Source organism: Sarcophilus harrisii, chromosome 3, assembly GCF_902635505.1.
Source record: "Sarcophilus harrisii chromosome 3, mSarHar1.11, whole genome shotgun sequence".
NCBI classification, from domain to species: domain Eukaryota; kingdom Metazoa; phylum Chordata; class Mammalia; order Dasyuromorphia; family Dasyuridae; genus Sarcophilus; species Sarcophilus harrisii.
This window is the reverse complement of record NC_045428.1, coordinates 413,496,083-413,523,269: the sequence shown is the minus strand read 5'-3', so window position 1 is coordinate 413,523,269 and position 27,187 is coordinate 413,496,083. Positions and strand designations below refer to the sequence as shown.

Here is a 27,187-nt window from a genome sequence, read left to right as displayed (position 1 = left end):
GTCAAAATTTCTGTGTTTATTGATATTTGCCTCAATATTCTGAAAATGCATCCCTGCAGATTAGATGTGAGCTCACTGACCACAAGATAATTAAGTATAATTTAAAAATAGCTAGTGGTTCTTTTTTATTCCAGTAATGTATGAGACTGCATACACATAACACACACACACACACACACACACACACACACACACACACACATTTCTTAATACCATTCCTGGGATGTATGTGTGCACGCATGTGTCTGGCATGAATCAAAACATCCAAACCGGTTTCCATCCATGTACTGCAAGTTATAATTGGAAGAACAAAGGACTTGGGCTTAGAAAACTTGGGACTTGAATCTTTGCTCATTTATTTGCTGTAATACCTTGGACAAGGATAAGCATTATGCACCCAAGTTGTCTTGCTTGTACAATGATAGGGAAAAGAGGCTACACTATCTAGGGAAAGAGAAGGCAATAGTATGAGTAAGCATTTATAAGAGCATCTATTATGTGTCAGGATCTGTGCTAAGCACTTACATGCATTACTTCATTTGATCCTCTCAACAATCCTGTGAGGTAGCTGTTGCTATTATTCCCATTTTTTAGTTGAGGGAACTGAGGCAAAGGTTCAACTATTTGCTTAGAGTCAAATAAGTTGTCTGAAACAAATCATCACTTTGCCTTTCTCAATGACCCATGCAACTCATGCAGTGCTTTTAATTGTTATAGTAGTCGAATGTTTACTAATATAATAAAGTATGTCTATATCTGTTTTATGGTGGCTCTTTTCATCTTGAAGGTCTATATAAAATATTTTATAAATTCTGCACAGTCCTTACCTGCCTATCTGGCATTGGTAACTAAAAGACTGTTTATCAATTAGAAAATCAAATAATCTGAGTAAATGTGATAGTGGCCACCACTAATAAGGGACCACCACTGAGCAATGAGCAAATTGGAATGGTTATGCTGGAAAAGTAATGAGAGAATATTTAGGTAGAAAGAGGACAAATGAGAGAGGTCCTTGAAGGTCAGTGACAAAAATAGCTTTTAATTATGATTATATAATGTAATTATAGGATCAAAATCCAAAAAATTTAGTTCAGTGCCCAGAATATGTTTTGTATGGTTTAAAATCAGGATAAGGAAAGGAACTCAGATCTAGTGCATAAATAAGGATATGAATGCTCCCTCAGTTAATTTTCCAATTAAGGTACTATGGTACAATTGAAAGAGTCGGGAGGCTTGGAATCAAGAGATGAGTTCAAGTCAATCATATAAGCTATTTAGGCTGCAGTTTCCTGAACTCTTAAAATTTAAAAGGTAGACTAGATGATCTTTAAGGTCGCTTCTCACTTGTAAATCTGATTCTATGATGTTATAACCTAGGTTTGAGTTCCATTTCCTAACTTAATAGCTGTGAAAACTTGGGCAAGTCTCAGCCTCTGTTTTCTTATATTTAAAATACAAATCATAAGAATTATCTATTTCACAAAGTAGATCAATGAAAATGTAAGGCATTGTTGAGTTAAGAGCTATATAAATGTCAGTTTCTCTAACTAAAGTTACAATACAGGACCTCAGGCCTTCATTCTAACTTCATTTCTAACTCTTAGTTTATCAGGAATTTCAGATTTCACTGAAAATGAGTTTAAAAGCAGCAATTTTGAAGAAAAGGGGGTTGTAAGGGGCAGAAGCACACAACGAAATCCAAGACAAGCAGGAGAAAGGGGAAAAAAAGATCAGGCTAATTGACCTTGTCACAAAGCAAAAGTTTATGCTTAGTATTCCCTGTTTATAAAGGCAGAGAGCTTTGTTTCCAGAATTAAACCATTCTCACATCCCTAAAAGTTTCAAGTAGGTGTGTTCAATTTCCTGTTAGGGATAAATTCTGAGATAACAAGCTCATCTTAAGAAGTCAGTACAGGGGCAGCTAGGTGGTATGATGGATAGAGCAGCAGCCCTGAAGTCCGGAGGACCCAAGTTCAAATCTGGTCTCAGACACTTCCATTTCCTAGCTGTATGACTCTTGAGCAAGTCACTTAACCCCAATTGCATCAGAAAAAAAAAAAAAAAAAAGGCAGTACAGAATAAGTCCTGATTGATTCAGCACTGAGGGAGGGACATAATAGAAACAACTGTAGTTTACTACCTTATTTGTATGAATTAGATTCAAACCATTACAATCAAATTAGCACAAGCCGATAATTAGTAAAGAAATCCAGAAATTAACATGTGCACCAACAAAAATCTATCCAAGTGGTCTTCACATGTCCTCCAATGTTCCCAAATAAGTCTATCCTCCCCAATACTGGGACTAGATAGTTCCCTGATGCCTCCAATATATTCTTACATTTGGAATGTATTTCTGATTTATTCATCAAATTCTTTTAATTTCTTTGTCCTTTAAGTTGATTTAATTCTCTAATCAGTCATCATTGGAAGGCCCCTTGTCTTTTGCTCCATTATTATTCACATATTCAGTCCTTAAATACTTAAGAAAAAAAGAAAAAAAAAACAACCATTTGTTATAGTTGCCTTGTAGGCACAAAAGAAAGGTTTGTATCTTTTGGGGAATTGAGGGGAATGACAGTCGGGTTTATCATCCAGAACTAGAGTTTTGATCCTAAATGGTGGTACAGATGGTCAGTGCAGATGACAGGGAGATTGCTATTCAATTTGTGTTTCAGACTCTTATTGTACTTCAGAAGTAGGACTTAGTATTTATGCAGAGTGTTTTCTTGATGGGGAATTATACAAAGATAAGCCCAATTGTCCTAGGTTAATTGGCTTGATCAAGAATATTCACTTTTGGGGAAAAATTTTTCTTATAAGTAGTTCTTAAGTATAAGAGATATCATGAATATGAGGCCAGGTAAGTACAAGACAGGAAGAACTGTTTTCAAGTCCTCTTTCTGCCACAGGAGAAAACAAATCAGCAAAACTGAGTCCCCTAGGCAACTCTTCAAAATAGTAAATGCTGAACTGCATTGGTGGAAGAAGTTTCCACATTAGGAATTCTCTATATTGGTAAAATCAAAGGCCTGGATTTTTAATTTTCAACGGATGGCATAGCTACAGTCCAACCAATGAATAGGAAATTCGATATTAGCCAATGGGGTAAAGAAACATCTTTATTGTATTTTTTTAAAAAGTTGCAGTTGTGTGTTTGCAACCTTTTATTCAACCCTTTTTACAACTCACTATCCTCAATGATCCATTTGAAATGTTTTTAATAATATCAACTTCTGGATTTAAATAACTTGCATTTAACAGGTAACTGTTAATTACCTGTCTGTGCTAATTTTGTAAAGATATGAATACAATCTATACTAATAAACTGAAGTAAAGAATGGCTTCTAAATAATTCAAGTTATGAAATCAGATGCTTCAATTATGTGAGCATTCCAAATTTAAGACTTATTTTTGAACATGGGACACCTAAACATAAGATTGCCTCCATTAGTCATTTTGTAAGCCAAGCCCTAGCCTTAGATACACAAATATTTTAGTGATTAGGTCTACATAATGAGTGTGACTGTTATGTTTTCATCAACCAAAAATTTACTCCAGGCTAGTTCTGTGATTCCGACCATATCATAACAATTAAGCTTAACAGTTTTGCTCTGTAATATCTTAATGTCTAAGGCTCATAACTACATTACAAAATCCAATTTTCCTGGGAAAAGATTAGAGAGGCAGCATGATAACAACTCTTTAAAAAAAAAAAAAAAAAAAAGGTGATTTCTCTAAGAGAGTATATGTTGTAAGTCAACAGATAGCAGATAGGAAGGGGTATGCAATGAAAACAGGGCTACTGACACCACAAACTGCTTTATTACATCATAAATTTTGTGCTTTGTATTAAAAAAAAAACCAGCTCAAATCTTTCCATTTATTTAACAGATAATCTGGAAAATGTTAAAAAAAAAAAAAAAAAAAAAAAACAATCAGAGGCTTCCAGATTATAAGTGGCCACATGCCAATATGATTTAAATCTGATTAGGGATACATACTCATTATCTCTGAAATGCCAGAAACACACTTATTAAATGATGAGGGAAATTTTTATAGTCTAATGAACATACAGTAATGCACAACATTCTAGCTATTTTATATTGCTCAAAGGGAATCTAAGATGGCTAAATTGCTCCTTAATTAAGAACATCAAGGAAACTGATGAAAAATCCAAATTGATGCAAATACTTTCTTCAAGTTAGGATTTGCAACACAATTAGGTTTCATTTTTTAAATGGGCAAGTTGATGGGCTTCCATCCAACTTCCAAGCTGTGTCTCATGTTTGGGAAAGGCCTTTCATTTATGAAACATTACTTGTAAGTTGCTGTTGGGTTTTGTTGTTGTTTTTTTTTTTTTTTTAACACATTAAAAAAGTGGTGGAGAACTTTTTTTCACAGTACTATTTGTTTTCATAGCACCTGTAACCACAGATATCATGGAAGAGTGCTCCTCATTACTGACAATTATTCTGAGTCCTCCAATTGTTTAGAATTCCATTTAATAATTGTGGTTTAACTCAGGAAAAACCTTTGAAAATCTACTTTCCATTCTGAGAAAAGCTGTGCAACACATATCAGGCCAGTCTCTGCTGTACAGCTATAATTAGTAGTAAATACAAGGTAAAAGATATTGGGACTGAATATTTAGGTAAAGCTCCCCTACAGAATCCCTCTTTCTCCTACTTCATCTGATTCAATTTTCCATGCTTTTAATTAAGGTTCACAATCTTTGCAGAAGGCCAGTTGGGGACAGGGGAACAGGCCAATGATCCTGTGGAAACGTAGCACATGAACAATTCATTTCTTTTTTGTTTTAGCAGATGACATGTAAATGATCTGGATGCTAAACAAAATCCCACTGAATATATCCAAAATGCTGCAGTGCAATATAGTATGTTGGCAAGAAAGAATTCCACTTAAATGTTGACTTCATGTTGTATGTATGGAATTCAGGAACAAAAATACCCTTACATTTCTTGATTTGAGTTTATTTTCCCCAAGATAGTTATACTGACACAGTGCAGTTTTGGGTAATGAGAAAAAAATAGCTATTTAATAAGCTAAAAAAGAAATACAGAGTGAGACACTTGGGTGCTAAGGGAGATAAAAGCACTGTTTTAGGAAGTGGCTCATGTGAGTATATATATGTTGGTGTGCTGAACTGGTCCCAATGCTGTGATTTTCATCTGTGTACCACTAAAAAGGAAGGGGAGAAAAGGCATCATTAGTAGTCATTATACAAATGAGGTAATTTAGCTCATCAAAAAATAAAACCAAAACTGGGCATCTTAATCCTTTTGATTTCTATCATTCATAACTCTTAGACCCATCCCATCCCCAAAGACTTTTTTCTTGCGGGTCTACAAAAATTCAATACTTATAGCCCAGAGGCCCTAAGAGCCCTTCCTGTGAATTTCACTATGTGACTTTTAAGGATATGCAACAATGAAGTAATAAAATAGACAAATTGATTTTCTCTTGACTCAAAGTCAATTCTAAAGCACAGCTCCCTGTGGGAAATGACTGGTGCCAATTTGTCCCTCCAGTTTTATGAATTGCTGTAAACATCATTCTTTCTTTCTCGTCAGGTAAAAAATATCAGTGTTAAGAAAAAGTGTTAACATTGATTTTACTCTTCCCCCCACCCCACCCCCATATACACACCATCAAATGTCTAGGGGGGAAAGTGGGAAAAAAATTCTGAAGCTTTACCCACAAAAAGTCAATTAACTATTCAGATGTAGTATTTAGAATCTGGGGTTTTGACAGATTTTTTTTTTCACTATATCCCATTTGGGTGTTTGACATTGTGTAGACACAGCTTTACACCCAGAACAGAAATCCCTTATATTGAACTACTAATAAGTAGCATTACTTGGTTAAATCCAAGGCACAATTCATTGTTGGGTTATATTTATTTATTTAATGGAAGCAATTCTTTTAATAAAGATTTGACTGGACCAGCTTGTATTGGTTATTAAAAATTTTTTCTAATGAAACCAACATACCCTGACTCCTCCACAGACCACCACCCAACGAACTGCTATCTCTTCTTGAGGATTTCTGCCTGGTATCTAAATGACTGTTCCCCTCGTATAGAATGTGTAACATTGGAGCGGAGTGCCGACTAAAGCAAATATGTTAGTATGGGGTGGGAAAAGACAGGCTTTTCTGGCTAAAACATACAGGAGAGCTGCATTTTAAAATAAATATATAGAATGACATAGAGATCTATGTATATCTTTTTTTAAAATCTGGAAAGCCCTAGTACAGCAAATGAGTTTGACTTAATACACAGAAACATCTTTCTGTATAGGCAACAAAGGCTCAAGCCGTTTCCGACTTTACAAAACAAGTCTAATTGCTTATTGCCTGTTGTTGTTCAACAAAAGATAACATGGCAATTTCACAAAACTGAAAAGTAGTGATTATTAATATCCTACTGCTGTGATAACTGCTAGTCATCTATAACTGAACAGAAATGGATTTTCATATTTTGATCTGTTATTACTGCTAGTCTCACTTTAGAATGAAGCTGCCACACATTTACCAGATAAGTGATTAGATTTTCAACTGAAATCAGGGGAGATAGTAAAGATAAACAGAAGCCCAGAAATTTGGCATTCTGGACACAAGAGTTGTGGCATGTTTATAATCCATCTTCCAGTTTGAGGGATTAGTTTTTTTGCTTGTTTGTTTGTTTGGGTTTTGTTTTTGGTTGTTTTAACATTTTACTTCAGGCATTTTCACTTGGTATATGGCTTAAGGACCTCTACCTTCTATCTCAGTTTCCTCCTTAATAACAATGACAATAGTTATGTCTCTTTCCCATCTCTGGGCTTCCCCCAGTAACAAGCATTTCTAAAAATCCTGGTACTTCTTGAAAAGTGGAATCATGCTGCCTCCCTCCCAAGAGCTTGAACCGTACCATTGCCTGGAAATCCACACCGGCCTCTACGAGAGCTTTGGAGATCTGGGCTGACTGCTGAAAATGAACATTATCTGGTGGGGAGAGATAAAGGAAAAACCAAGTAATAAGTGTTCTTTCTTGTCCAGTTCTTTGAAACCGAAAGATAGGAAAACAAGTCAAAGAATAAAAGGACTGTCTGAAGTTCTAGGACTCAACAATAACAGTTACCAGAAGACAAGTGAGTTGTGGAAAGCAACACTGTTTTATTGAAGTAAATGTAACAGTCTTGCCCCCTCATGCATTTGTTTTGTCAGTAGTGAAATTGCAAACCTGTCTGTGATACTAAAAAGTCTAATTAACTGAAACTCACCATCTGCTGTTCCATGAATAAGGAGGTACTCAACTTGTTTAAAATTTTCAGCTCTGCTCATGACTGTTGAATTCTGGAATTGGGGAGAAAAAAAAAAAAAAAGAATGTCATTATTCAAAAAAGGATCTGCCATAAACTGATTTTTCACTTCAGTTTACAAAATAAAATGTTTTCAGCTGGGGCCCCCTTTGATACAAAATATAGCAAGCCGCTATTCAAGCAAATGCTGTCTAGATGTACGGCATAATGCACAGGATGCCCTCCTCCGCCTGGGATACATGGGATTTGAAGTAGATGAAGCGGCTGCTTCTCCCCTGCACATTCTGGAAGTGGGCACCTGTCACAGAGAGGCAAGGCTTCAGGAAAAGCCACTTGAATCATCACTCCAGGTTCAGCCGGGTGCTGTGTGTTAGCACGGGGCATAGGAACATATTAGTAATGTATGTTCCATGGGCTTCTGCTGCTGTTCAGCCAAAAAGTGTATCACCATGGCAACCGGGCATCACATGGTACCATACATGCTACATTTCAAAGAGCCTGTACATAGCATTTTCTGCAACTAAACATACTCTGCAATATGCCATGTGAACTTTGGTCCATATTGCTATATTCTGAATGAAAAGCAACTATTATATGTTTCAAGAACAGATGTTTAAAACCTGGAGAAATACAATGGATGAAAAGTAAAATGAGACACTGGCCAGAAAGGCCATGTATGGCTTCAAGCTGAACAGTGGGACAGTACAGACTGATTTCCTGGGTAATGGGAAAAGAAGATCATGATAGTTGTTTGTTGCCAAAGAAGCACTATGAAAATAAGGAACTAGTTTACTGGAGGACACTCAAGTTCACAGAATTCTTGTTTAAGCTGCAAAGTTAGCGATCTAGAAGAGCAGAGAGACATCTCTGGAAAGTAGACATGACTCTTTTGGTCCAGATTCCAGTTCTGCCCTATCAGAAGGTGAGGAGGAGGAAGAACCTGGCTTCCAAAAATCTCAATCAAGAGAATAACCCCCATACTTTAAATGAAGGAAAAGGTTATGAGCCAGACTGAGAAATGACTGACCAGAAATTAGTAGCATTGGAAAATCTAAGCTGAGCTAAATTCACATTTTACTAGATAAGGGACATCTCTAAGGAGTCACAGAATATAGGAAGATTGGACTTTAGAGTCACCACCAGTTCAAGCTCTTTGAAAAAAGTAAGTTTCAGCAGGCAAACTGGTAGAAAGATCACTGAATTTTCAGTCCAAAGATCTGGATTCTAGTTCCACCTTTCCCCTACTAAGGCATGACTTTTGATAAGTCACTAAACTTTTATTAATTTCTGCATCCTCATCAATAAAATGAGAGGATCATGTTGTATCAGGGATTCTTAATCTTTTGTATGCTATGGACCTCTTTAGCAGCCCAGTGGAACTTGCAGAATTCTTCTAGGAATAATATTTTAAATAATTGAAAAAAATACTAAATTTCAGATAGAAGTTTGTCAAAAATAAAGATTTTGTTTTCATCCAATTTATCTGTCCCTGAAATCTAACCATGGAGTCTATCTATCTCATGTTAAGAATCTAATCTCTAAGGCTCTTTCTAATTTCAACATTCTAGGATTCCATCTGGTTATTAAATACAAGTTTCCAAAATGGGGTACTTTCTAGTGACTTCATTTTTGGACTTGACTTGTGATTTCAATGGTAGAAGAAATTCTTAGTGAGAAACTTCCTCTATCTATAAAAACTGCTCCCTAGTCTGCAATCTAAAGTTTTAGCAATTTTTTTGAGGAATTGAAAGGTTATGTGATTGGCCTAGGATTTCAGATATTGTCCAGAGATGTACACATAGTAATGATTACAACATAAACACATCTCATTATACAAATGCTTCTAATATAAATTATAATACACTCATTCATGATCTCTTTTTTTTTTTTAAATTCCTGGGACTAAAAAAAAAAAAAAAAGCACATTCTTCATTTTTATTTTAGTGAAGCTTTGATAGCAAGTATGAGCAATAAGGTGGTCAGTCAGATCATCTTTCTGAAGTTTAGTATCTGACTTGTCCCCTTTGGATACAAGCATGGGTTTTGACTTTGAGTTATATATAATAGAAGATTTTGAAGTAAAGAGAGAGTGGGAAATAAGCATCTATGTTAATTCCTGGGGAATTTCAACAAACAACAAAAGTATATTGGCAATGGAGCTTTTCTGATCAACTTTGTTTATAAGTTCATAGGATTCAAAAAAAAAAAAAGAAGAAGAAGAAATTTTGAAGATCCAACATCTAGGGACCTTACCCCCCCCCCTTTTTTTTTTAAGTCTTGTGGAGTTCTTTGGCAGTCTGGAGAAGCCTATGACACCATTTTCATATTATAAATTGACATATACACACGCAAGTGCATGTGTGTGTGCGTGTGTGCGCAAGTGGAAAATTCATCTTCCTAAGTTCAAATCTGGCCTCATACACTTATTAGCTGTGTGATACCCCACCCATCCCAGGCAAGTCACTTAACTCTGCCTCAGTTCCTCATTTGTAAAATGAACTAGAGAAGGAAATGGCAAAGCACCCTAATATTTTTGCTAAGAAAACCCCAAATGGGTTCACATCGAGTCAGATACAACGACAACTGAATAACAATAACTATGTATATATGTAGGCTTTTGTGTATGTACATCTGGGTGCGTATGTGTGTGTGATTTATTTTTTTTTTCTTAAATTTTTAAGTGAAGGAAATGTTAAATTTCAATGAGAGGTTAATGAAAATAAAGATGGATTTTTTTCCTCAATCACATTCAAAGATCAACTGAGATCTATCCATAGATCACTTGGGATTCCCTTAATTTAGCTCATCTCTCATTTTGCAAATGAAAAACTTAAAAGTGGAAGAAAAAAAAAAGATTAAAGAAGATTCTGAAATGGCCCCAAATCCAATGCATAACATGTGGCAAAAGTCAGTGACTCAGACTTTCTGAGAGCAAATCCAAGTTTCCATGTACTTTCTGTCTGCTGTGTGCATAGCACTGTGCTGGATCCTAAGACCACTGTACTCTTTGTCAGCTTGCTCAAAGAAATTACTGGCAGTATAGCACAATTTTTTCTGGTATCTGTCTCCTGGTTCAACTATTTCAAAGTAGTCCCTTTCTTCTCCTGTAACTTAGGAATCTAGTCCTTAAGAACTGGTCAATGGAAACAAAGTAATAAAAATCTGGGAAGTATTTCATGTTATAAATGAGGTTGGAACACATAGATATATTAATTGACCTAGATAACCTCTAAAGTCTAATCCTGGAAGTAAAAGACCACTACTGCTGTTATGGAGCATTGCCATCTTTATGTGCTCAACATTTCTCAACTGAATCCTCTTCCCATCAATGGATCTACAAATTCTGTGCATGAAATGGTGCCATCACATTCTGCTTCCTCAGTTTGCCAAAGTGCAACCCCTGCAATTGTCCCACTATCATTAGAAAAATACAGAGGCATGTGGGCTTAGAACTAAGAGATGTGGATTCTAGTCCTTACACTATATTTGAGGTTTGAATAAATCACTTTAGTTCTCTGAAACTCAATTTTATTAATTACAAAATGAAAGGGTTTAAATAAATGCTCAGAATTAATGTGTCCTCAAAACAATATGAATTCATAAGTCTACAGCATTCTTTAGTCTAGGGTTTCTCAAAATGTGAGGTTCTTCACATTTTCTGTATGATCCATTCATAGGTGAGTTGATCAAAACTGAATTGCTCCAAGCTTTCGGCCAGAATTCCATTTCAATGACTATGGGTGTCCCCCCCCCCAAATAGTTAGACTAAAGTGAAAACAATATGCCTTGTTCAACAGTCAGCAACATAATTAGGCATCACCTCATTTCTCTCTACTGCCTGAAGCTCACCAAGTTGTTGGTAAAGCTCCTGGGTGAACAGAAAGGGTGTTTTTCCCCAAAGACTTTCCTTGCAGTAACAATCACAAACTGGAATTATGTACAATTGAGTCTTACATGATATCTTAATATCTTAATTATACTCTATCCAAAACTCTTGTGTTTTCAAGAGGGCTGACGCATGAGACTCTGAGAAATGAGATCTTTTCCAGGAGGCATAACTAATCCATCTATTCTGCTAACCAAGCTTAAAAACCCCATGCCCTTAAAAACAGCTTTTTGCGTTTTGTTTCTAGATTTTACTCGCCTAAATGAAATTTTTCCATATCTGTTTTTCCTGGTGGGAATAGACTGCTTGAACCCTTCACAAACTTAATCCCATCTTCACCTCAGCCTATGTACAAGAAAAGAATTCCAGTCATGTGGACTGTCACCTAAAAAAGTTTCATTTTACTCCCTTGTCTCAAATACTGAGGAAGCAAAGCCTATTCTTGCAAACTCCGAGAGCAACAACACCGGAAAATATCCCAGCAAGCTCCAAACATACTAGTTAGGAGACACAGAAATATACAGGACAGCTAACATGGAATGTGATAACTACTGGAGTTTGGAACAAAACAATTTCTGGTGGTTGTTATATGTATATTTTTTTTTCTTAAATAGAGTGAATGCAGGCTGAAAGAAGACAATTTTTATAAACAAGTAAAACCCTGAGCCTAAGATAAATGTTGTGATGTACACACTGTAGCTGTGATGAACTAGACATGGTGAGAAATGCAACATACTGAGAAAAAGAGGAAAACTGTGATAAAAGTGTCACGACGCAAATTGTTTTACATTAACAATATTACACCACAAAGAAAGAAAGACAAATACTCTAATACAGCAGGAGAAGAGGAAAACAAAAAACCTTCAATATCAGTATGAGAGAAAACTTCCTCTAAAAATATAGGCTGCCATCAGTTCATTCACAAGGGCAGTGATAGAGAAGATCCTTGGGCAGAAGACCCTCTAGAATAAAGAAATGCAAGGTGAGAATGAGACAAAGGCAAAGCAAAACAAAATCTCCAGTCTCATGGCCCTGATGCATCTGTGCAAGTAAATATGGGTTTCTCAGCCTCTGCAGTGACAGGGCTGTGTCTCCAACAGGAGATCTGCAGAGCCATTCGATCTGAGACTAGGAATACTGGCATCAAGCTTAAGTCTCATTGCTTATTAGTGTTCTTAAAAGCAGAGCACAACGACCAATGGCATTTACAGGTGAAAAAGATTTTAAGAAAAAAAAAATGTATTTAATATAGCTTCAGATCACAAAAAAAAAAAAAAAAAAAAAAAAAAACAGCTGGTTATTTTCACGAGTAACCAGAGTATTATTTATATTTGCCTGTCACATGATTATAGATTTAGATCTAGAAAGGATCTCAGAAATTACCTAGTCCAAACTTCTCATTTTACAGATGAGGAAGTAAAGGAAGTGACTTGCCCAAGTTCACAAAGGCAGAAAGTAGAAAAGCTGAAACCATGTTCTTTAGACTCCAAACCAGAACTTTTTCCACATCTCTAAATTTCTAATTAAGCTGCATCCAGAAATGAAGTCAGTGTTTCTATTTAGGGTCTAGGTCATTTCTAACCAATAAATATAAAGGCATCAATGAAATAAGCACCAAGTAAAATAAGTGAGTAAGGATGTGGATGGCAGTACAGTTGGCATAATCCTGATGATAGAAACTTCCGGAGAGTATCGGTGCCAGCAACAGCCTGGCAAAGAGAAATGGAAAGGACTGGTCCAGTGGCAATACCAATTCAACAGCATTCACTATGTGGAACTTTTCATACAAGCACTGAGAAGAACCATCTGTGGCTGCTTGTTTGATCATGCTGGTTCATAAGCTATGTTCCAACAAATGAACCTTTGTATTATTAAAATGTAAGGAACCAGTAAAAATGAAAGGAGCAGTAAAAAGAGGTGTCCTTTATACCCTCTGTAGTCAGTACAAATGGACCACTCTGGACACATTATTCTTATTATAAAACCCGAATAATGTTATCATCTATACCATACATAAGAGAGAATTGCCAATGAACCCACTAAGCTGCCCAGTATTTCAATGCTTTAATCAGCTTGAGGTCCCTTGCAATGAATGCCCTCTAAGGGGGCCCAACATGTCTTAGGAAGAAGCAATCCAAAGTTCGATGTAAGAAATGGGTACGCTGGCCTCAACTTCCTTTTCTATTTTTTTCCCCCTTTTTACAAGCACATCTGATACCACATTAAAAGCAACAGAGAATATTTAAGAATAACTGAATTTACCCCAGCACATCCCTTGACCTAATTGTTTACATAAATCAAACAACTGCACCTCAAGGAATGTGGCTGAACGATTACCTTTCACAACCAGTCAGAGGAGACTCAACCTTAGGCCTTGCCGAGTATAACTGGCTTCTTTAAAGATCACACAGCAGTCAACATTTTATCAGCACTCAACAAACAAGTTGAGGCTTGGCTTAAATCTGAAGGTCTCTCTCCCTTTGGCATATTCTGGGATAATAGAACAAATGTCAAATCAGTACAAGATGGCATATTTACAAAATTGCACCCTGTTTTGCATAACCTAACGATGCAGCAGTTCTTAAGGATTGAACATTTCAAATCTGCTAGCAGAAGATTGCCAAATCTATGACTGTTTCAAACACTTGCCAAAAGCCTATCAAATTCTGAGCAAAATGCAAAATAAATCTCCTCTACAAGTTAAATCAGTCCCTTCTTTGTGTTCCAGGCTGCCCTTTTATCTTGGCTCAAGGGATGAGCCCTGCACTCTATTTCAGTTGGCTTTAAGACCTAACTTCCTTGTTTTGTGTGGGTTCCAGCTTGAATTTTGCCCCATTTTTTTTTTTTTTTTGTCCATTCTCTGCTCCTTCCTCCTTTACAATCCTTTTGAATGATCCTACCATACATTGGGCCAACTTACTATCCAACCCCAAACTTAAAATTATCTGGTACTCATCTTTCTTTTATCCCTACAACTTGGAATATCCTACTGCCTGTTTCCATCTGGCCAAATAGTGTCAAACCAAATTTAAGTCCCACTCCTTCCATGAAGACTTCTCTGATCACTCCAATGATTTCTTCTCTTTCCTGACTGGCTGTAATGCTTATTATCTGCACACTTTAACAAAATGATGTTCAGTGTGGCATTTTCATCATTCAATATTTAATAAGCACCCACTAAGTGTGAAAAACCATTCTAGGTACTGGAGAAATAGAAAGTTTTGATCAGACATCATTTCTGTCCTCATAAAGCTTATAGTCTATTATTCATTGTTTTATTATTTAGTAGTTTTTATAGGTTTGTGTTTATCTCTTCAACAAGATTTTAAGTAACTTGTAGATAAAGATCCTGCCATATACTTATTTTTATCTCCTCTCCCCCAACTTAGGCACTCAGTAATTACTTGAATGAATGGATGAATATTACAGCACTAAAGACAGTGTTGCTTTTTTATGTGCACAGGTGTAGGAAAGACAAATCAAAGAACAACCACTAGATGTTTAATCACCGGATCCCTTTAGTTCAAACTACATTTGCTAGTTTTAGAGCCTAATATTCTTATGAGCATCTCACTGGCTGCATGATTGATTTACTTAGACTAAGCAAACCATTGCGGAGTGTTGTACATCTGTTTTATTCCATTGTTGCTTCTCTACCTTCCATTAGTGATGACATAACATCTCTGTCCTGATTGTAGTCACTCTCAACACAGCTTACCAATAAAAGTTATTCATCTTTTCTGATGTCAGTCATTCATCACATGTGGTCAGCATACTGAAGAGAAGCACTAGTATGGTGCACATACACTCATCTGAGCCCCAGGTGTCCACTGATGATGATTCTATCATGCTATTTGATATTGAGTATGCCAGTACCATCAAAGCCATTCAGAGAACTGTTGTTTGCCTTTCCTTATTTTTACCTCTCACCATATGTAACTTGGTTCCATTTAAATAACTGATAGGGAGAATGTTTAATGTCCTTCCAGTTCCCATTCTGAAATGTTAAGTGGAACTCTTATTTCAAAATATTTAGTTTTCCTGGTAATTTGGGCTTCCTCCAAAGGCTTCCAGATTTCGATTATGAATGACCTTATGGAGACTGTTTTTCATCGGCTCATCATGTCTAGCTAAATATAACATTCATCCCTTCTCGGCTCTATCCATCTAGATGCAGTGGCCATCCATCATATGTGGGGAACCTCCAGAGTAAAAACAATAATGTAGAATTATCTGGATAATTGCAAATTCATGAAAGGTTACTCAACTTTATACCATCCAAGACTATATAACCTGTCAGTGCTCAATGAAATTTGACTGGCAGATTGAGTTCAAAGAATGGGATACTGTGTTGTTTTCAAGGCATCTTTCCATGGCCCCCTCAGATACAGCTCCCTCCCTAATTTTTTCTATTTCCAAAGAAGTAGACATAAGAAGAAGTAAAGAAGAGATAGGGAGAAGAGAGAATTCAGACAGAGGAAAGGCCAAGAGAAGGGGGGGAAAGAGAGAGAGAAAGAGAGAGAGAGAGAGAGAGAGAGAGAGAGAGAGAGAGAGAGAGAGAGAGGTGCAGAGCTAAAAGGGTCCAAAGGGGCAGCTGGGGACATTGGAAGAAGTAGCTCCCCCAATATATCTCTGCCAGAGACAAAATCAGATTCATTTTTAAAAACAAAGGAGGGCAGCTTTATTCTGATGCCTGCTGTGCACCAAAAATAGATATCTAGGTTCAATTTTTCCCCACACAGAGGAAGCAACTTACCATTGTGGAAACAATAATTCAATCAATATATTTGCATTACTTTCCCCTGCCCACCTAACTACCACCCTCCCACCTCCCAAATAAATCTTCTGAGTAACACATTGGGAACCTTTAGCTCCCTGGTACTGGCAGTTTTAATGTGTCCGTTGCCAGCAATGGATGTTGTGCCAAGAAAACCCGACTCCTGGCGTGAAAGGATTAAACAGTCCTCTGGTGCCATCTGCGCAGTGAAGTGAGAGAATGACTTTGTGCACCCAGTGTGCTCATGTTACCATTGGCAGCATGAGAGTGACTCCTATTTACATTGCTACCTAACGCAGCTAACGCAGGGGGTGGGAAATAGGGGTTTAAGAGAGAAAGATGAAAAGTATCACTGCCCAAGTAGAGCCTATAGGAAAGACATGAAAAAGAAGAAAGATTAAAAAAAAAAAAATGACTGTTGGAAAACTAACCACTAAGACAGCAGAATCCTGGGGGACAGACGTATCCTGTTAGGCAGCATGCAGAACACAGGTACTAAATAAAGCCAGCTAGCCTTTCAGATACCTGCAGATATAAGTAAGTTAAAGGATGCACATACCAAGGAGCATGTGGTCAGAACCTTTTTCATATATCACCATTTTCTAAATATCTGCTGTAGACACTGGTAATTCTGTGGCCAATACATGTATCTGAAATCTGTGTAATTTTTACATACCCAATAGTTTACTTAAACTGTAATTTGATATTTTCAAAGGAATCAGCAGTAATAAGTCCAAAATAGATGTTTTCAAACTGAGTATTTTAGGCAAGAACAGAGGATGAGTGAGATAATTCTAATTCCACAATAGGATTAATTATTAATTTGTACACTCTTTGCCCTTTTACATGTCAGTCATTTTATGAATTATTACATAAAGCCACATAGATTACCTAAAATGGTCTTTAGAGGCCAATAAGTCCAAGCCCATCATTTCTCAGATAAAAAACCTGGGGTAAGAAACTGTTTTGTGATCTAAGTAGTAAATAAGAAGGCCAAAATTCAACCCAAATCTCTGGCTCCAGAGCCAGTACTCACTCCTCTGGACCACAGTGCCATGTCTTGGTCAAAGAGCAGAGCTTGCAAAACAAGCCTTGGCAGCACAAGCAAATGCAAATAAACAGAATTCAGATTAGAGCACTCACCTCACAAAGTGAAATGGTTTTCTTTGGGTTTTAGCCTGAGCTTTGGTCACATGGTTTCCAAGGTCATAGCAATAAGAAAGACGTTTATACAAGATAATAAATACTGCTCAAGAGCCATGTATTAATTATACAACTGTAACCTATCTTTGGAAGTCATGCACAATATTTCTTATTATATAGAAAAGGCAAAATAATGACAACAAATTAATGTTGCTATAGCTTTTTCTTGCTCCTCAGAAGAGATCTGAGTCTCCTGGACATGATCAATTCAAAGATGACTTACTTGGAGTTTACTAATGGAAAGAGGAAAGGGAGAAGGGGGGGAGGGTAAGAAGGGGTGTCTTGAAGACATTAAAGTTTGCAGTTCTTTCTTTCCAAATAGTTTGATCTGTGTCCAGATTTGCATTTCAAATAAATTATTGTAAACAAAAAGGGAATCCCACTGCTTAAGACTGATATCTACACTAGGATGGACATACTGATAGTAGATGTGCCCCAACCATACTTTGAACTCTGCAGTCCATCTGCGAAACAAACTGCCAGTTGGTTTTCCACCATCAGGCTGCCAGCCTGTTTGATGCCACTAAGCTCAACATGTTCAGTTCAGGGGCTGTTTAATACATTTTCATGGGTACTGTCCATCTCAGTCTTTCTTAGTTAAATTGTTGTGCAAGAAAAAGAAAATACTGCTGTATAGGTAGCTCCTCTATAGATGTAATGATTGGATTCTAAAATTGGGACCTCACTCAGAAGACAACTAGACTAACACCCTCATTTAATAGTCAGATTAGGCAACTGAAACCTTCTAGAAATGAAGTGACTTGCCCCAAGTAATACAGAGAGTAAATGACAGAGGCTAGATAGGAAGACAGCATGGTATTTCACCTGTACTCCACTGTGACAAAATAGTGTACATTTGGTCACAAGTAAAAAAAGTTAATGCCTCGTAATCTACTTAGTAGTCAGCTTAATAAGGATGATAGACTCATGAAAAGTTCTACAAAGAGCCAAAGGTCTAAAGAGCTTTCCAGCCCCTGAAGGAATATATTGAACTCAGTTTGTTATTTTCACAAATTAAAATTTACATAATAAATGCAGACACTGATCTACAGAGTATACATGTTTTCAAAACATTTGAAAGCCCCAAATGAGTATCCCAATAGTTATTATTCCTCTTATATTATTAAAATATATTCTTTATTTTAAAAGAACAGTTTTAATTTTTTTAACTTTCTGCTTGTTGCATGCACAGAAAGTATCATTATGAATTAAAAAATCAAAACAGGAAAACACATTAAAAAGCAGCTCCTAATTATGTTATATAAGTTCCTGACATAAACTGAGATATGTTTGACTCTTGACTACATTATGCTCTTTCAAATGTTGACACTTACTAAAGGAAATTCCCATAGAACAGAATCAGAGATTTGTTGTGTTGGATTTCAGGATGAATTAAAGATTCCAATTGTACAATCTATACTTGGGAAAACCCCAAGTATGTTTTTGAACCACCTGTGTGGTGTCTACATAAGAAGAATATTTTTTTTTCTGGGAAGAAAAAAATTCTAAATATATACTGTGAGATATTCTAGAATATTTTACTGGAATTTGAAATCATTGCAATTTGTTGTTTCTTACCTTGTAATGGTCAAGATTATCTTCTGCTGTTGGAAGTCCCATGTAACGCTCTGTGTATACTGAATCTGTGTGATCAAAAGAAACGGCTCCATTCAAACAAGATGGCTTTTTTGTTTTTAATAGACTTATTGTACTGACATTTCTGTACATGTTAACTCATAGTAGTATTAAAAGAGAAATAGGAAAAAAAATGAAAAATGCCCCCCCAAAATACACACATACATAATACAATCAGAAACATGAAAACAAAGCATGCCAATGACATTATATTCCTTTGGTATGGCTGTAATCTATTCTACAACCCATCACAAAAATTTGGAGTATAAGACTCAGTAAAATGTTTAAATACATTGGGTCCTAGACCAAACTAGATCTACAAAATGGAAAATCCATCTATCTACAAAAAATGCAGAGTTTACCTTATTAATGCAATTAAATTGGATTCTTACTAACAATCCATTTCTCTCTTCTGATTCTTTTGATATACACTTCACTGATAATATCATTTACCTCAACTGCCTTGAAAATTGGAAATCTAAAGAACACTAAGGAAATATCCTTGACAATATTTTATGGGCAAAGTTTTCTTACAAGCAGAAAACCCTACATATTTTCAGTGAGTGGTTGGTCATTCAAGATTCATCCTTCCATTTTAAAAGCATCTTAGAATTCCACATAATGAATCAAAATACCCAAGTAGAATTTTAGGTATAGCTATTTCTATTTGTCATTTTCTGTACTATTTACCATTATTTTAAATACTCATAACCCAACTCAATTTCATCAATATAAAGCACAATGATCAATTATTGTTGTTGTTTCTTCTTCCCTAATGTGTACCCAAAGACAGAGTGAATTAAGTTCTGCTCATGGGGAAGTGCATAAAATATCTTACCTGTTAAACAGGTAAAAGGCAGAGTTACCCTAATCACCTAACACACCCCATTTTGGTAATAGCTATGTATATCTGTACACTGCTTATGTATTAACTTTCTAAATCACAGCTTATAATAGCTTGGCACAAAAAAAAAAAAAAGCTCTGAGAAGGCCACCCCAACCCCTTTTCTTTGCAGATATAGGGAATTATGGGTGTGGGAAATTATCTGGTTTTTGTTAAGCTAATTTTGCTTAACAGTTTTTAATACCCTCTTTTTCATGCTTTTTTTTTTTTTTTTTAAATAAGGAATGATTCTCTGGCACCAGGAAAGGTGACAGATATATTGGGGAATATAGGTGATATGCAAACATAATATAACAATAAAATTGTATGGCTCTCTGCCATTGCTGAACGTTATCCCTCCTCTCCTCTGACTATCTCCATATTGTTGTTTAAAGCTCACCTAAAAATCCTACCTTCTACAGCAAGCCTTTCCAATCTCTCTTAGTTCCACTGGCTTCCCTCTTATAACTATTTCTTATTTATCCTATATATAAGTTGCTTTGCATATATTTGTGGCTTTTTTGCCTCCCCAATTAGACTGTAATTTCCTTGAGGACAAGGATTACATTTTGCTTCTCTTTTGTATTCCCCATGTTTAACACAGTGCTTGGGGAGCAGTAAGTAGTTAATAAACATTTACTAATTGATTTTAATAAAAATAAGTATGAATCAAATTCTTATTTAGGGGTTCCAAAATAGAACATTAAAAATTCTTTTCCTGTCAACTAGAACCTAAATATGATTTTAAAACAAGAAAGAGAAGTCCCTTCTAAAAATAATGATTGCTTGCTTAGGAGTGGGCATAAGAAATGACCATAATAGTATTAAAGAATATGTTTTGGTATGTATGTGATATTCTCTGAACCAAGATAAAGAAAAAGACAAGAGCGTATGATTTCATTGATATAAAGAAACTCCTTTAACTGATACAAGTCAGCATTTTCTTTGTAGTCTTATATGTTTGCCTGGAACACTGACAGGGTAAATGACTTCCCCAAATCCTAGAGCCAGGATAGGTCAGAGGCTTAACCACATCCCAGTCTTCTTGCCTCTTAGGATGTCTCTCTTTACACTACTCCATGCTGCCTCTTCATGGACAAAACAAACCACTTCAGTTTTGTATTGCTAAGTGAAGTCTCATGATAGGGGCCTTCATCCAAACATGATTCACACTCTATGTCTTTCTAACCATGTTTTTAGATGACTAGCATTGTAGAGCAGCTTGAAAAGAAGTTATTCTTAACTTGAAAGAATGAATTTTTATGAATTTTTGGATTGTTTTTCTGGGGTTGTTCTGCAAAATCATGATTCATTGATTTTCCTTCAAAAAAAAGTAATATACTATTTAAAATTTTAATCCTAAATCATAATTTCATTATATTATATATCTAGCAAAAATTAGTTTTATAGAGTTTCCATAAAGTTATGCTGTAGTTTTAAAACTCAAAATGCATTTTGTTTAAAGGCTAAGGAAGTAGTTATTATAGATAAAAAAAAAAAAAGCACCCTCAACAATCTGTGGAAAGTATACAAAGTCCAGCTGAAATCTCATTTCGTGGCTCATAAGGATGACTAATTCTGCTCACCATGCAACAGTTTATCTTCTCTACACGAAAGCCATTTACCACTGGGCATATGAGTTGAAATTGGGTGCATTTATGTAAAGAAGTTACCACTAAGAAAAGAAGGGTTTTTCCTGTTAATTTGGGGAATTTTTTTTTCTGAAAAAATATAATTTGTCTTTTAAGATCAAAAACAGTGATTATTGTAGTTGTTCATTAAATTTTAATAAATTTGTTTTTAAATAATATCAGACATTGCTTCTACAATACTATTAAGGCTGATTTACTATAGTTTAAAAGGATAAATGAATTTTTAAAAAAGGACATTAGACATGTTATATTTCATTTGGGAAGAGGGTAGAAATTAAGCAATTATCAAAAGCCTCCCTCCCAAATAAAGCAAACAACTCAAACCTTAAGAGATGGCTACTAACTGGAATATAGCTTAACAATTTGAGATATACAAATATAATGAAATATTAATGTCCTCTAAAAAGTGATTTAGAGAATAATATGAATTGATGTTTAGTGGAGTGAACATAATCAAGATAAACCATACAGGCACAAAAGCATTGTAAAGAAAAGCTCTGAAAGATATAAAACCTCTGATCAAGATTACAAAGAACCTAGGATAAGGTATTTTTCTATTCAAAGAACACATTGACTCAAGGTGACAAAAGAGAAACCTATTTTTGAATATGGCCTCTATATGTATTCATTTTATTTGACTAAACTTATTTGTTGCAAACACACCCTTCCATCTGCTACACTTTTGGTGGGGAGAGGGGTTAGCTTATTTAGCGAAAGGGAAAAGGATTAGCAACAATGATGCTTTTTAAAAGGGGATGAAGGTTAGTAAAACTTATTTTAATGTCAAAATATCTAAATCAATGTGTTTTCATTTTATTTTAGACCACTAGTGATCTTAAAAACCATCCAAACAACAAAGAAAATAAACAAACAAACAAAAAAAATGAAGTCAATAGGAAAGTTAACACATAAAAAGAAAATAGTCTTTTGGAAATAGTTCATCTGAAATAGCCAGAAATCTGATAATATTCTAATATAAAAAAATTTGGATTCTTTCCTATACTGCATTGTTTGAACTGAAAATCTGATTGCATTTTTTTGGAATGTAAGTTATGAAATATTTAGTTATCACATTCACTATATTTAATCTGATCTTATATTATATCCCAGGCCTTGAAAGAACAGCTTATGAAAACTAGGGAAAGTACCCTTTTCTTTGTCCTTCCTATCCAATACCTCCCAATTGTTTTTTTATCTTCAGAAGGGAAAGTGAGGATCCCTCCTATGGAATTTTTCAACCTCTCATAAGCTGGGAAAGGAACTAGATCTGTGATTTCATTAGCATATGGAATCATCTCCCTCTACAAGAGCACTTGGCAGTTTCTCTACAACCTAAAGTCTTCAAAAGTTACTTAGAACACTGGGGGTTGGGATGGTTTATTCTGGTCATGTGGCCAATTATGTGTTGGAAGAAATACTGAGGCTAGTTCTCTATCCACCATGACAAACAACCTCTCATAAGTAGTAAATCCAAATATTCCAGAGAAGCATTGGAATACTGCTTTTTTCCTTTTTTCTAGATCAAGCCCTAATTATAGGTGCTCTGTGCCTGAAGGAAGAGAAAAACAGCTTCCCACTGGACATGAATGTGTGAAGTCTAAATCTTAAATTGGAGAAAATACAAATATCTGCCTACAGAGATAAGGCATTTGGGATATTTTAGAAACTGATCAAAAGAATATGTCTACTTGCTAACTGCATAGAAAATGTGATACATTGTGGAAACCCCCCCCCCCTAAAATTTCATAAAAACAAAAAGTATCACTTACCATAAAATTCCCATCGTGCTACTGGTGCTACAGCTATTCCACATTTGAAGACGCCACTGCCTGCTCCTAAGACCATAGAGGTGACATATCCACCATAGGACTAAGGAATGAATATACAGAAATTTTTTTTTATAATGGAGTGAAAAGAATAAAGATATCACTTAACTCCTGTTTTTTACATTTTTTTTTTTTTTTTTTTTGCATCTTTCAGTACTGTGAATCATTAGAGACAGGAAGCATGGAAAGCAGATCTTAATTGGCCAGAATTTCAAGACTACTTTTTTTAAATAACCCTGCTATCTTTTCTTGGTAGATGTGAGGAAAATGGATGGGAAATGCACCCTTAACCAGATCCTTATGAAAAAGAAATGCCAATACACAAAAGAAATCCAGAATAATTGCTTACATCCTTTTAAAAGAAGAATGACATTCTCTGTCTCCTTTCTGTCAGTCTATACTCTTTCTTCCTAACGATATCTTTCTGTCTCTGTCTCTCTCTCAATGTCTTCCTCCTCCATTGTTCCCTTTCTTGACTATACTCAATTGAGAAAACAAATTCAGAGAATCTTCCTTACATTGATGAAGTAAACAATTAATCTCAGAAAGAATATAGAATACAGATATACATGCCACACGATAAAAGGTAATTTAAACATACAACTTTTTAGCATGAGTTTAGACAATAATAATAGTTAGCATTTATAGATCTTTTTATAATTTAAAAATTTTTATATATTATCCCATTTGATCCTCATAGCAACACTGTAAGGTAAGTACTTTTATCTTCATTTGACATTTGACAAATGAAGAAATTGAAACTGAGATGTTAAAGTCATACAGCTAATAAGCACCTAAAGAAACACTTGAACCTAAATCTTCTATTCTCTTTACTGTACTACCCAGTTGCTTTAAGAATAAAGGCACCATTTATTGTACTGCCAACAGGGTGATCAAAATAGTCCTCTAATGCGCTAAAAGAACTCATGTGTCTTCCTAAGTGGAATAGAAATTAATATATTTCAACCTAAATCATAGAATATAAAATGAGACTTCAAATATTTAAATTCCACCCCCTACTTTTAAAAAATGAGGAAATGTATCAAGAACAAAAGTTAACTCATTTTTGCTAATTTAGTTAAGGTTGTGATGAAAAAATAGAATCTCCAGCTACAAGATTTCTTTTATTCTAAACCTGTTTAAGTTTAAAATTACACTTACTAATCCTAAAGAATAGACATAAAAGGAAAAAACTAGCTTTTTTTCTATTTTTTCTATATTTTATTCTGTTTCTATATTTTTATTCTATGATTTTGCTCAACAAAGGAAAGACTGTTTTGAGTGGCATATAATAAATGACACAAATATTGTTTCAACAGCCAACAACTACTCACCCAGCCCCAAATTGCAATTCGTTCTTTGTCCACAAAGCCCATTTTTGAAAATTGTCTAAAACATGAAAAATTTATTGGAATGAATTCAGAAGCATGCCCAGAAATGTAACCCAATTTTAAATAACACATAGCACTATTATTTTTTTTTCTTTATTTAACTATGAATTTTTTTAAATGAGGGTGGAAAGAAAATGAGAAACTAAAGTTTCCAAAAAAGCCACGGGAATGAAATAACAACCCAAGATTAATTTCCTCTTTTTCACTTTAAAAGACTTTGATTCCAAAAAGCCAAAATCAAATGTTTTACCTTTTGTTGGATTCCATGAAATGTTCTTAGCTTAATTTGTATGTGTGCGGGTGTATGTGTATGATTCACAGAAAACAAATCCTGGCAGTTTTTTTCACAGCTTTATATAAAAATTTGCAGCCCAGATGCACTTTTCTTTACATAATTGAATTTAAATCTATCCAGATGTTTGTGAGTTCGAGAGTAGCTGCCCCTGCAATGCAGTAATCCAAGGGCCAGAGAGAACATCTGGGGATCTAGTTAGTGGGAAGGCTTTTTTAAAATGTACAATGATATATAAGGTTTCCTCCCTAAGAATCTTAACACCATTCATTTAAGTAAGTTTATCAGGTGTTTGGTGTTTATTAGCTTAGAACTATTCCCACCCCCACCCCCCCCAAAAAAAAGGCAATTGTGGGCATCATGTTTTTCATAATCTCTTTGCCTGGCAAAATGGACCTGGGCAGGAATATAAGAGCTTATAATCTTAGAGTTCTTCTTCTGAGGGAGATTCTTGTGATCCTTGTGGTCTTTTGACTTATTTTATTTTTTTTGCTCTTTAATCTTAATACATTTCCATTACCTTAAAAAAGGTCATTTGATTACATCTGTGCCTTACTGGAAGAAAAGCAACAACAGCTAATGAATCTCACACACACACACACACACACACACACACACACACACAAAGATACATTTTTGGATGTGGAAGAATTTGTTTTCCTTGTTTTGATTTTATGTTTGTCTTTTTCTTTTCCTTTTTTCCAATGGAAGAGCCAAGAAGGAGGCAGGCAGAAAATAAATGAGTATTAATTGAGCTAGTTTTTTAAAATAATGACTGCTGTTTTGGTGACAACTCTGGGATTTTTATTTATTCAACTGATATTTTAAAAATAAATTATTATTGTTATCTTTTTATTTTCACATTACTTATATTTCACACTACATTTCATCCTTCTCATATTTCTAAAGCTGCTCTGTTCTCCTACTTCCAAGGCTTGAGTGAATAGTGTTTGACAAAGTTTAAGAGATCAACAGTTTTTATACCATTCACTTTTTGTCCATGTTTTTGTTTTGTATGATATAATACATCATAGATATTTAAGGTATCTAAGTATATTTTTGATACATATGGTAAGTTCTTAGTGAATAATATGAAAAACTCATTACTATTTTTTTGGTAAGAAATTTTCTTAATATTTTCAGTCAATAAAGAAAATTTATTAAGTGCTTACTATGTACTGGGCATTGTGCTAAATGTGAGAATACAAAAAAGGGCAAAAATTGAGTCTTAGCCTTTAAGGAGCTCCCAGTCTAATGGGGAAGACAGCATGCAATGCACAAAGTGAATACTGAATAAACTGAAGATAATTAGCAAAGGGGAAGGCACTGACATTTAAGTGAGATTGGGAAAGACTTTCTACAAAAGGTAGGCTTTTAGCTGGGACTTGAAGGAAAATTTAAAAGTCATTATTAAATTGTTCTCTCTGTGTACTGTATAAACACCCTTTTGAACTCATTCAAGTAAATAATAGTACATAATTATGCTATAAAGAAATTGCCTAACAGAGAACAACTGGCCATTCCCTAATAGGATCTTATCTCATGACTGTTTGCTGGTCAAAGGGAAGACTTGCTGTTCTGATATGGACTGCCTTCCTTAAGTTACACACAGTTTTTCTTTACTTTCCCCTCTAGTTATTGTTTCTCAACACTTTAATCATCTTCTTGGAACTAACGCTATCTTTACAACATCTAATTGTAACTGCATAGGCTGTACTTTAAGATAATAATTAATATTAGAGATACTATTTTTAGTCAAGAGGCATCTATAATGTGAGGCACAGTTCCAGCACACCCTGAGAGAGCACTGATTAATCCTTCCCATGAGAAGAAGCTGATTGGGAAAGGCAAAGGAAGAGCTGATGATTTTCTGCCTTCAGAACCATGCCTATAATTCTAGTACAGAGTTGACCATTATTCTAAGCAAAATGAAGAGATTAAATTGAGCATACCTGTAAGGATTTTCTAAGCTAACATGACTTTTTAAATGTTCTAGATATACTTACCTGGCTGCCTCAATTTGATCTTCAACTTCTAATGTTCCCAATCTTCGATAAATTGCATGCATGATATTATCTCCCTGATAGCCACTTCCTCTGCCATCAAAGCTAGCAACTATAATCTTCTCTGTGCTAGCCAGGTAAGTAGACCAGCTGAGTCTAAAGGTAGTGTCAACTTTTTGACTACAGGGTCCTGCATATCTGTAAAACATGGCAAAATATTAATCTCTGCAAATGTGCAATTAGATACTATTCCTGTTATCTTCCCTGTGAAAAGGAAATTCGCGCTTTTTTGACCCAATAACTGAATTCCTATA

At 35.2% G+C, this 27,187-nt stretch overlaps 1 protein-coding gene across 3 annotated transcripts in view; it reads right to left on the bottom strand.

Annotated features, from left to right (window-relative positions):
* Positions 1-4,339: 4,339 nt before the first annotated feature.
* Positions 4,340-27,187, bottom strand: part of DPP4 (dipeptidyl peptidase 4) — a 99,434-nt gene continuing 76,586 nt past the window's right edge. For 2 of the 3 annotated variants that reach the window (XM_023499246.2, XM_023499244.2), the window contains exons 21-27: positions 26,877-27,071; positions 24,522-24,576; positions 23,131-23,230; positions 18,770-18,834; positions 7,287-7,359; positions 6,935-7,008; positions 4,340-5,202 (exon numbers count right to left, since the gene is read on the bottom strand). In XM_023499246.2, coding sequence (XP_023355014.1) covers positions 5,101-5,202; positions 6,935-7,008; positions 7,287-7,359; positions 18,770-18,834; positions 23,131-23,230; positions 24,522-24,576; positions 26,877-27,071 — 664 coding nt within the window. In that variant the 3' untranslated portion in view covers positions 4,340-5,100. Of the gene's footprint in view, positions 5,203-6,934; positions 7,009-7,286; positions 7,360-13,548; positions 13,702-18,769; positions 18,835-23,130; positions 23,231-24,521; positions 24,577-26,876; positions 27,072-27,187 lie in introns of those variants that run through there. The other variant, XR_004233111.1, reaches the window with a different exon arrangement.